Source organism: Kogia breviceps, chromosome 7 (genome assembly GCF_026419965.1).
Source record: "Kogia breviceps isolate mKogBre1 chromosome 7, mKogBre1 haplotype 1, whole genome shotgun sequence".
In the NCBI taxonomy this organism is placed as follows: Eukaryota; Metazoa; Chordata; class Mammalia; order Artiodactyla; family Physeteridae; genus Kogia; species Kogia breviceps.
The window spans coordinates 18,196,253-18,208,553 of record NC_081316.1 but is presented as its reverse complement, the minus strand read 5'-3'; the positions used below and the strand labels follow the sequence as shown (position 1 = coordinate 18,208,553).

Here is a 12,301-nt window from a genome sequence, read left to right as displayed (position 1 = left end):
TTTTTCACTTGGGTTCTTCAGTTTATATTGGCTACAGTTTGGGAAGCCTGAGTTGCATCCTCAGGCCTGTCCCCAAACTCAGCTGAGTTCAAAGAGACGTGGCTTTTCCAGCCATAAAATTAAGAGTAAGGAGATCCACATGCATATGTGTATGTTGATCTCCAGAGAAAGGGCTGAAGAGATACACAGCAGACTTCACAGGGATTCCCTCTTTGAAAGGCAGTGTGATTGTGGATGGTATGGAACCCAAGGGAACTTCAGCTTTATCTGTAATATTTAATTATTTCGGTCGGAGGGTTTACGTACTATACAGGTCTTCATCGACTTATGATGGGGTTAAGTCCTGATAAACCCACAGTAAGTCAAAAATGCATCTAATAAACGTACCCTACCAAACATCATAGCTTAGCCTAGCCTACCTTAAATGTGCTCAGAATACTAACATTAGCCTACAGTTGGGCAAAATCATCTAACACAAAGCCTATTTTATAATAATGTGTTGACTATCTCGTGGAATTTATTGATACTGTCCTGAAAGTGAAAAACAGAATGGTTGTAAATGTATCGGTTGTTTATCCTTGTGATTGTGTGTCTGAGAGCTGCCCAGTATCACTAGAAGGGAGCATACATATCCCTAGCTTGGGAAAAGAGCAAAATTCAAAATTTGAAGTATGGTTTCTACTGAATGCATATCACTTTCCAACCATCATAAAGTTTAAAAATCCTAAATGTCCATTGACAGATGAATGGATAAAGAAATGTGGTACATATACACAATGGAATATTACATAGCCATTAAAAAGAATGAAATAATGCCATTTGCAGCAACACGGATGGACCTGGAGATTATCATACTAAGTAAAGTAAGTCAGAGAAAGACAAATATCATATGAAATCGCTTATATGTGGAATCTAAAAAAAATTAAAATGATACAAATGAACTTATTTACAAAACAGAAACAGACTCATAGACTTAGAGAAGGAATTTATGGTTACTGGGGGGAAGGGTGTGGGGGAGGGATAGATTGGGAGTTTGGAATTGACATGTACACACTGCTATATTTAAAACAGATAACCAACAAGGACCTACTATAAAAAAAATTCCTAAATTAAGGACATTCTGTATAACTAAAGAAAAATGCTGTCCTAATTTTAATCTGAAGAAGCCACTAAATCTTTCTATGGAGTCCTGCCCTATAGATCATAGGCACACAGGAAGTGAATTCTTCAAGAACTGGACAGTATTTCAAGGCAAGTATGTTTGCAATGAACTAGTGGCTGGTAATATATTTTAAGTCATTCACATGGTAGGAAAAATCCAACAGTGAGAATTTAATTACATTGTTCTTTTAATGTCAACTGTGTGTGTGTGTGTGTGTGTGTGTGTGGTATGCGGGTCTCTCACTGCTGTTGCCTCTCCCGTTGTGGAGCACAGGCTCCGGACGCGCAGGCTCAGCGGCGACGGCTCACAGGCCCAGCCGCTCCGCAGCACGTGGGATCTTCCCGGACCAGGGCACGAACTCGCGTCCCCTGCATCAGCAGGCGGATTCTCAACCACTGAGCCACCAGGGAAGTCCTAATGTCAACTTTTAATGTTCCATTATAATTTTTCAGATAACAAAGTCCCAGAAGCTTAAAGCTGTGCCTTAAATTTCCGGATTGTCAACTGTGCAAAATTTTCTTGCAATTTCTTGAACGCTGAAGTGTACAGCCAAATAGTGCATAGTGCTGGTGTGCCTTGGTTACTACTATTTGATTTAGGAACGTATTTTTTTCAGTGAGATTAGAAAGCGAATGTCTTACTTTTCTTTTCTTTTTTTTTTTTTTTTTTTTTGGCAGCGCCGAGGGTCTTGAGAGATCTTAGTTCCCCAACCAGGGATTGAACCCGGGGATTGAACCCTGGGCCTTGGCAGTGAAAGCCCGGAGTCCTTGGGTTGCTTACATTGACAAGAGTCGCCGAGTCTTCCTCCCAAACTCCAGCACCAAGGACTGAGGTGCACGCTAGGTTTGGAACTTGCATGTGCCTTTCCCTGGCCCTCCACCCAGCCGCGGTGCTCCGTGGCGGGGCGGGCTCTGTCCTGAGGAGCTCGAGGATAGAAAAAGTACATGGTCAAGATTAAGGTCTGAGGTCAAGCCAGGGAGTCCCACCCAGCGCGGCCTCAGACTGGCCTGGGGGCTCTTGGTTCCCCACCTGACCCTGGAGCTGCTGGTCCCGGGAGTGTCCTTCCCCGTCCACCTCCCCTCAACTGGCCGGTCCCTGGCCTCCGGCCCCGACTCCGCCCAGCTAGCCCCGCCCACCACCCTCCAGCACTGTCACAGGGGCCGCCTCCCCCGCCCCCATCCCTGCTTATCCCCTCGCACTTCCGGGACCCGCCCATGCCCCCACTCACTTCTGTGCCCCGCCTTCGCATCACCCCCAACCCCTCCCACCCTCTGACCCCGCCTCACGCGCCCCGCCTCCGCCTCTCCATGGCCCCGCCCACCTCCTTGAGCCCCGCCTCCGCTTCGCCCCTGGCCCTGCCCCAGTCCGTGGCCCCGCCTCCTCCCCAACCGCCAGTAGCTCGGCCCCGCCCCCGCGCTCGGCGCTCTGCCAGCTCCCGGGGCCACAGGTGTGCCATTTGAGGAGGCCTGACTCGGCTCCCCTCCGGTGCCTGAGACCCCGGCCGCCGTCGGGCTTCCCCGCGGTCCCCGGCCCGACCTCCGGTCTGCGGAAGGGAGGGGGACTTTGGGCCCCCTAGTCAGCCTCGAGGGGGCGGCGGGACTCCCTCTCCAGTCGTCCCCGTCAGGGGCGGCGGGGCCTCCAGGTCCTCGGGAATAACGGACCCCCGCCCCTTTCAGCCTCAGTCGGCCGGTCGGGCCAGCAGGGCCCCTTCTCCGGTCGGCCTCGCCAGGGGAGGGGCGGGCCCCCTAGGCCGGGCCTCTCAGGAGCGGCGGGCCCCCCCGGGTCAGATCTCCGGGAGCGGCGGGCACCCCGGGTCGGCGGCCGGGGCGGGTGGGGGCCGCCGCCTGACTGGGCCGCGTTGTTGCAGGTGCGCGGTTCCCACCGGATCCCCCTCGCTCCGGGTGCGGGGCGATGCCCGGGCCCGGGTGCCCCCAGTGGACATGGAAGAGGCCCCTCTGCTCGGCGGCATGTCCAGCCCCGAAGACGAGATGGTGACAGACCTTTTCAGCGCCGAGAGTCAGTTTGTTCCTGAAAACCTTCCCCTGAAAACCCCGGTGGCGGTGAAGAACGAGGAAGACGAGTTCCACGTCTTCAAAGACGCGTACCTGGGCTCCGCGGACCCCAAAGAGCCCCTGCTGCACGCCTTCAACGCCCCGCTCGGCGGGGACTGCAGCGGCAAAGTCAAAGTGGAGCTGCTGGTGGATGAGAACGAAGATGAGGAAACGCTCGGGGAGTACCCGAGTCTTCCCAAGCTCAATCCCCTGGAAGACGCCGTTCTTCCCGCCGCCGGGCAGCCGCACGCCTACAACCTCCACTTCCTGTCCTCCCTGCTGACCCCGCACCGGAGTCCTGCCGTCGGGCCCAGGGAAGGAGCCGCCCACCCCGGCGTCCGCGTGATTCCAGTAAGATCCACGTCGCACAGTACCCCCTGCACCCCTGCCCTAGTGGAGACGGGAGACTTCCTGCTTCTACCAAGATTTTTCTCGTGTCAATAGCATCCCTGATCAGATTCACTCATTCCCAACAGGGCGCATCCCTTGCTAAACGCGAGATGCATCACCCAGCCAAGCCATTCTACCTGAAGGTGAATTAGGTCCTTGGTCCCTGGTTCAAACTTGGCCTAACCCAGCAGAGATCATACAACAAAAGAGGAGGGAAACAAGTAGATTTTTTTTTTTTTTTTGCAGCCAGGCATGTGGGAGCTTAGCTCAGCAGCCAGGGATCCAACCCGTGCCCCTTACAGTGCAAGCGCAGAGCCCTAACCACTGGACAACCAGGGAAGTCCCTAGAAAGTTTTAAAAGCAGCTTTAGGAAAGAAACCCTAGTGTCTGTGAAAACAAATGCAGTGGGAGTCTTCACGTGCTCCCCTTTTACGTTTTTTCCTCTTTAGATTGATAAGGGTTGTAATTCACAGCCAGGACTCACAGTAAGTACTTGTGTTTGGTGAGCCTTGAAATCAAGGTGTTAGAGCTTCCCTCTGCTAATAAGCGGTTGTTCCTCAAGCATATGTAATATAAATCAGAGTCTACATGAATTCATGGTAATTGTCAGCCAGCTACCCTCTTTTGCTGTGGGTAACTAGTGGCAATTTTCTGCTTTGTTCTTGTTTATCTATTTAGTTTGAACCCAGACACTGGGCAGTGAAAGCACAGAGTCCTAACCACTGGGCCGCCAGGGAATTCCCCTTTTCTGCTCTGTTCTTGCTGAAGCTAAACAAATCAGTTTTTAAAGGAAACAAAGGATCTGTAAGGAAATGTGTACTGGCCCCTCAAAAGGATCTAGTTTGGAAAACTAGATCACTCAGCTGTTAAATCATTTTAGTAAGTCATAAATTAAGCTTCTGTGGAACATTTTTGAATCGGTGTTGAGATGGCTGGAGCCTGACTGTTTGCATATCATAAGCCATAGCAGCAGGAGCTTAGATTTCTGTTTTCTGGTGTTCTTTTAGCATAATCAGTGATCTTTAGTGCACAGAAAAGGTGGGGAGGAGAGGCTGAGGCCTAGAGGAACCATAGAGCATACCTAGTCCTACCAGCTTTCAGCTGGTACAGAGGTCTTTCTCGGAATCTTTTTCAGATGGCTTGAAATGTCAGACACTCCATTTTACTACCAGACCAAATGTGTGGCCCAGCACCTTTTGCCTCTTGGTCCTAGCACGGCACCCTTCCTGTACCAAGGGGAGACTCAGTGAGCATTCACCAGAGCAGGAAAGGAACTAGCTCACGTTAAAATAGTAAATTCCCTTTAAATGTAATTCAATTTTAACAAAATAAAGGAGAGACTATTTGGATGATATTTCTTTGGTTTTTTGAATTTTTATTGACAATTTCCTAATTAATTAATAAAATGAAAAAGATTTAGCAGGGACATGTTTGTCTTTTAAACAGAGTGGAATTATTTTTCAGTAAATATTCAGGGTCAATTGCTAATTTCCTTTCTCTAGAAATTCATTCCCACATATTGACCTCTGTTTATTCTGTAAAAGTAGGATTTTACTATACTGTAAGTAGTTCAGATATCAGTTGCATGGGGCTGAGGAATTGATATATTTACTGTATAAGTATTTGTTAATAACAGGGAGATAAGTTAAATCTAAACTTTGATGATATGGGACTTCCCTGGTGGTCCAGTGGGTAAGACTCCGTGCTCCCAATGCAGGGGGCTTGGGTTCCATCCATGCTTGGGGAACTAGATCTCACATGCCTGCCGAAACTAAGAGTTCCAACGCTGCAACGAAGATCCCGCATGCCACAACTAAGACCTGGCACAGCCAAAATAAATAAATAAATAAATAAATAAATAATTTTTAAAAATAAAAAACTTTGATGATGTGTACATGACAAATTCCCCAATGCAGAAAGCAGAGGAAAATTGAACACTTTCTACGTTTCTATAAAATTTGAAATATCTAAATAAAGTTATAACTTGAAATATAGCTAAACTTTCCTCTGTCGTTTGAAAGATTTATACCTAGATGCTAGTCCGCTGTGCTAAGGGATTTGGCAGTCCATGAAAACTATTAATTGTTTAGATCCCAGATTTTAAGTAGACGATCTCCAAGTTTGGTGTCAACACCCACACTTTGAAAGATAGTTGTCTGTGCTATGATTTTATATGAGGTTTTCAGAATGTTACCATAGAATCACTCTTCTTTGAAGGACTTTATGACCTGCCTCCTGGCCTCTGGGGAAACTCACCTGTACTCTCTAATAGGCAGTCTGGGCAGGTGGAGGTTAAGGAGGGGGAGAGATGATGTGAGTGTAGGTTGACTGCTGCTTCCCAATCCTCTGCACATTATCAAATCTTAGAAAGAAGCACCCTGATTTTAAAACACTTAAATCTAATGGTTATTATTTTCTAATCATCGAGACTTTTTAGTTTTTTTAATTCTGTTGATTTTCAGTAACTCATTGGTATCTCTCCCTATTTTTGGTAATTTTGCTGGTGTGTCAGAGTGGTGGCAGATGATAGCTTAAAAACAAAGTTAAAGTTGGCAGTTATTTCCTACCCTCACTGTTTTCATGTTAATTATTGTCCTACCATTCAGTTAGGGAAGCTCTACTATTTAATTATAAACATTACTCTAAATACATTGTAAGTTACAATATAAATATTACTAAAACATCAGCAAGGATGTCAGGCTTCTTGATGAAAAAGCCAAACAATAGACTAGAACATTAATACAACCTAATGAGTGTGCTCCAAAAGTGGCAATAAAGGAGCACCATTTCACACGGTTTTAAGGAAGGTCTCACGGGCAGCCAGCTCCTTTGGAGTAGGGGGCTGTCGAGGAGCTCAAGGGGCAGCTGACCAACTGCAGAATCTTCTCAAGTTACTTATACTGTGTTTTTGAAGCAGCAAGAGGGCCACATCAAAGTCACATCTCCACACCTCATGGGCACATGGTCCTTGTCCTCGGGGTCCTTGATCCCCAGTGAGGCTGGTCAGAGGACTTGTCACCCCATCTTGCTGCCCCAGAGAGAGAATAATAGTTGGGAAGAGAGGACACTAAGAGTAAGGCTGCTCTTTACTTTAAAAATGTAACTTCTAAGGGCTTCCCTGGTGGCGCCATGGTTGAGAGTCCGCCTGCCGATGCAGGGGACACGAGTTCGTGCCCTGGTCCGGGAAGATCCCACATGCCGTGGAGCGGCTGGGCCCGTGAGCCATGGCTGCTGAGCCTGCGCGTCCGGGGCCTGCGCTCCGCAACGGGAGAGGCCACAACAGTGAGAGGCCCGTGTACCGAAAAAAAAAAACAAAAAAAAAGTAACTTCTACAAAGAATTTTCTGTATTATGCAACTGTAAAGTACAATGTCCAAAATGTGATTTCTAAAATAACGTTTGCTTTTTTAGGTTGAAATCAAGGAAGCAGGTGGTACTATCACAAGTAACAATCTGGAGGAAGCAACTTTTCAGAAGCCTCTGGCCCAGGAGTCCTGCTGCAAGTTCCCAACATCGCAAGAAGCAGAGGAGGCCTCTGGCTGCTCGCATAAGAAAGACTCTAACCCAATGGTAATCATGCCAAAGAAAATGTGTCTAACATTATATCAGATGTTTGACCCTTACCATTACTAAGTCAACAGTAATATATTTTCAGTCATTATTTTTCATTCTGTTTACTTGTCGTATCAGCATTTTTGGTTGTCTTATCTATGAAAAGAGGGATATAATTAGAGCCTTTCTAATGTTTCTGTCACGTCTAAGATTCTCATTTCTACTTGATCTTAGCAAATCAAACAAAGATTAGGACACCGCTCTCGTTGTTAAGGGGAGAAGCCATAAGTCACATCAGTCCATGCAGAGCCGCGGTTGGCCCGGGAAAGGGGCACCTGGCTGAGCTGCATGGTTTGGCATGTTGCTGGGATGGTGAAGCTCCAGTTCTGTGGCTGCAGCACAGAGGCTGCTTTCCTTTCTGCTGGACTCCAAATTCCTGATACTAACTAACACGCATGTAAGATAGGTAATCAGTAACATTTGTGGTTTATGCGATATTTTTGCATGTTTGTAATTTCATTTAATCCTCTATCGACTCTGTAGGGTACGCATTGTTTTTATCTACGTTTTATGGATAAGAAAACAGAGATGTTACATAGTCTTCTTGTAAGTGGTACCTTGAGGACTCCAGGTCTTGGTGTGGTGAGGACTGGGAAGTGGAGGGAGCTAGGGAATCCAGCCCCAAGCATTCTTTTAGCAGAGTCCGGAGAACCATTTGCCGTCCCCCCATCAACTCTTTATTCCTATAAAGGAGGCCTTAGCCCTAAGGCATATACTTTAACTAGAAAATACTTGAAAATGAGCTCATCATGAACTTTGGCTTAGCTGTGGCATACACCAGTACTCGCCTCTGTCCATGGTTCTCCTCAGGCCCATGGGTTCTGAGAGCAGAGCTTTTCCAGGACACCTGGAGCAGGTGAGCAGGATGAGAGCTCTTCCAATTACACCAGCCTCCTGAGTAATGTTAGAACGCTCCCAGGAGGGACAGGGCAGAGCCCAGAATTGTGCAATAGGCAGAGGCCTGGAAAGTCCACTCTGAGCCTTTCCCCACCAGTTTGTGCACCTGTGTGTCTGTGGCTATAACTTTATCCTCTACATACAAATAAAATTCCAATCAAACATGAATTCTGGCCTCTTATCCAATGTCAGGATAATCTGAAGGTTTGACCCAGTGATCAGCACCTCATTAACATAGGCTCTGTGTGTGTTATTTTGGTAACATTGATCCTTTATGGTTATTTGGGTTTTCCTGTCTAGGAAACCCAAAGGCAACCTAAAGCAGAAGCCATGGCTTCTCTGGGTATCTGTGGTTTTACCATCAGAATTAGAAGCTATGTGCAAGCAGAAACAGTGCCTTCTCTCACCTTCATGTTCAAGCTGCATCGCCGCGGACAGGACTGACTGATGTGGTTGACCGGCCGACTCACCGGCCTCACTGAGGACGTATTTATGGTTGGAACCCAACTAGATGATCTTAGGGTTAACCTTTCTAAACCACACTTGTAGGAAATGAAATAGTGGGTAGTTAAAAAACACCTTACATGTTAACTAATAACATGTGCATGTGGCAGGAAAAGAACAACTGCCATAAAATTGACGATTATTCTAAGTATCTGGTCAGCTACAGAGATGGAGTCAGGGGGACAGAGTCCTTCGTATAGTTCACTGGACCTGAATGGGGCCGGGGCTGGATCGGCACACTCTCTCCGTTTACGATGACCATGGGGCACGTGGACAAGCGGCGGGAGCTCGGGCTCACAGTCACCTGTTCCCTACCCTAAACCTAAGTGCCAGACACCCGCAGAGAAAGGCGTGAGCAGGAACTTCTCTTAACACACTAAGTACATCTCACAAGACATTTCCCAGGCGTTTTGCTCTGTGGTACCTCTGGAGAGCACGTTATTGCAGGGTAGGAAACTGAGAACATGTCTATGGTTTACCGCTCTCCATGAAAACTTAAATTCTGGATTAAAACTGTGTTCTCAGATTTAAGGTTACTTAGGTTCATATTACTGGATATCTTTTGAAAAATGAAACCTGATCATTATTTTTCATTTTAGGTGATATGTCAGTTGAAAGGGGGAACACAAATGCTGTGTATAGACAATTGTGGCACAAGAAAACTAAAAGCACTTCATTTGGTTCCTCAGTATCAAGACCAAAATAATTATCTACAGTCAGGTACAAAGTAAATTAATAGAAAAATAAGTCATATATCACATGGAAGTTGGTAAGTGACTATGTTTGGCTTTGTATAGAGAGTAAAAGTGAAATTGGCAGTGAGGCAATTTGGCAGTCCCCATAGCCCATCTGAGTGAGCTAAGAATAGAAAACATCTTTAGAGATTAAGTTATGTACATTGTACTGACAATCGCAAGTTCTTGGATAGCTGTCCTCTTCTTCTGCTAGTTGCAGAGAGCTTTGCGATCCTACCAGGTGACTACTTGTACCCATGAGTGCTGTGACTAGAGGTACCTGGGTTGAAACATCAAGCTTTTGCAGATTGGGTGGCGGGTTGACTGTTCAGATGTGGTAAAAACTGTATACGTTTTAATGTAAACGTTTTCATGTAGTCAGTGAGAACTGCCACTCTGCTTTAATCACCGTGAGTTCTGAAATGACTATATCAAATGCTGATTTATCTGCCATTCATTTACTCAGAAACTTCTAGTAATAAATGATCTATAAGTACTTGATTACCATCAAATGACTTAGGAATGATTAAAGAAAGGCCAAATGACACAGTTTTAGGATTGTGTTTACAAAGGTTAGACACTAATCCTTGAAAACTGGGCACCTATGTGTACTGTATGCATAATCGTGTTACTCTAAAAGCTTGGCCTAACCACAGCCTCTCACTATCACATGATTCACGGACCTTGTCAATAATTTAAATCAGTATTACATCCAAATGTCATTTCAATGGGCCTTTGGAGCCCAGGGCAAAAAGAAAGAGTGTGACTCCCATTCCATCCTGGTAGTCTCTTTATCCAGGGACAGGTAACATGCCTTGAAGACATTTACTTTTCTATGATGCAGAGCGCCTCAGGAGCGCTTTGCTGCACACCAGCCGTGGCTCTCCCGGCTCCGCTCCCCTGTGGATCAGAGCTGCATCTGCTCCTCTACAGGCGGCGCAGGGAGCTTTCCTAATTCCCTTCCTTCTGGAGCACGACAAAACCCTAATGCCTTTAGAGCGCCCACAGAAGGAAGATTTACGTAACGCTCTCCAAGTCTATCTCCTTGTCATGCCACCATAACCGCCCCCGCAGCCCAGTCTCCCTTGCTCTGCTGTGCGCACATTAAATATCACCATAAAATAAATGCATTCTGTCACCGAAGTCTGAAGGTAACACCACTCAGAGGAGGCACAAGCCTGGGGTAGGAAACGTGTCCAGCTGGTGGGCAGTCAGGAGACCAAGACCCAGTTCTCAGCCGCTTTGACGCAACATAGAGCTTCACAGGGACCTTAGTGTCGCAGGGAGGTTTGGCACGGCACCCTGAGGCCAGAGAAATACCTATCGGTTCCAGTCTTACCTAGTTTGGTCCCAGTAGCCTAGTAAGTGTTTACATCCTGATCAGTTAGTAACCATTTGAAGAAGAGTGCAGGTAAATTGAAAGTAGTTCGTGTGGCGTCCTACAGATGGTGCTGTGCTTTCCTTGAAAATGTGACATATCTAGTGCGTCGCTGGTGAGTTTGGGGCAGCACTGGAGGGCACCTTAACGCACAGTTTGGGAACCTGGGCACTGACAACATTTTTTAGCATAGCTATCCCTGGAAGCTCAAGTGAAGCAGCATTATGACAAAGAAAAAGGGTTTAATAAGTAAAAACAACAACAACAAAACCCCAAAACATTGACCAGAAAGGTTTTATAGAAAACATAGATAGGATCAAGATAAGTGTCAATGACTTTGCACATGTTAAACTCGGCAAACATGATCATTTTTATACTTTCTTCCATGTGCAAGTGGTATCAATTCATTGTAATTGTCTTCCTTACAGATGTCCCTAAACCTATGGCTACTTTAGTAGGAAGATTTTTGCCAGTACCAGCAAATTTAAATCTCATTACACAGCAAGTGAGTCATTGTTTTTCTTTTTTGTGGTACACGGGCCTCTCACTGTTGTGGCCTCTCCCATTGCGGAGCACAGGCTCCGGACGCGCACGCTCAGCGGCCATGGCTCACGGGCCCAGCCGCTCCGCGGCACGTGGGATCTTCCCGGACCGGGGCGCGAACCCGTATCCCCTGCATCGGCAGGCGGACTCCCAACCACTGCGCCACCAGGGAAGCCCGAGTCATTGTTTTAATAAAAAAATACGATAGGGCATTATTATCTCTTGAACTATCGATGGTCAAAGTTTTTATTATTCGGAAAATATAATTTATCCTCCGTTTTACAATCAGCAGTGAAACCAAGTATTCAATACCTTCACTACTGTGTCAGACGCTGGGAGTAGTGGAGTGAGTCTGAGACCCCATTCTCTGCCAGCCCTGTGAGACTGCCCGGCCCTTTCCTATAGCCTCTGAACCCTGGTTCTGCCCCATTTGCTGAACGTGTCCTTTGCGGTCCTGCCATCCATTAGCATATACCACCCACTTGGTCTAGAATGTCTCTCACCTTCCTCAGTGTTAGGGAAATGCTCTTTAAAAGGCATTTATGATTACACCATAATACACATAGATTAAATATAAGAAAAATGTGCTCTTTTCCTTAAGTCTTGTTTTTTTTTTTTTTAATTTTTCAGTTTTGACAGTCTAGGGTTGTATTTTTTAAAATTAATTAATGTATTATTTATTTTTGGCTGCGTTGGGTCTTCGTTGCTGCGCGCGGGCTTTCTCTAGTTGCGGCGAGTGGGGGCTACTCTTCGCTGCAGTGCGCAGGCTTCTCATTGCGGTGGCTCATTGCGCAGACGTGGCATTTAGAGCCACAAGACTAGAGAGATCTCTGAGGCATTGGGTATAAATAGAGTGAAATATTTGCTGAGTGAGTAAATAAATACTTCTCGAATGATCCATTAGCCAGGAGGGGCGAAGAGTTAATCAGGGCCAGAGATGAGTGTCAGCCTGATGCTATGAGCATCTGATGCAAATCTCTGTCGATGCTGCACGTAGACCTCTACCTCCTGGCCTCCTGCACACCACCAGC

At 46.5% G+C, this 12,301-nt stretch overlaps 1 protein-coding gene across 1 annotated transcript in view; it reads left to right on the top strand.

The window, feature by feature from the left end:
- Nucleotides 1-3,032: 3,032 nt before the first annotated feature.
- Nucleotides 3,033-12,301, top strand: part of TESMIN (testis expressed metallothionein like protein) — a 39,821-nt gene continuing 30,552 nt past the window's right edge. The window contains exons 1-2 of the mRNA XM_067037778.1: nt 3,033-3,564; nt 7,014-7,172. Coding sequence (XP_066893879.1) covers nt 3,103-3,564; nt 7,014-7,172 — 621 coding nt within the window. The 5' untranslated portion in view covers nt 3,033-3,102. The remainder of the gene's footprint in view (nt 3,565-7,013; nt 7,173-12,301) is intronic.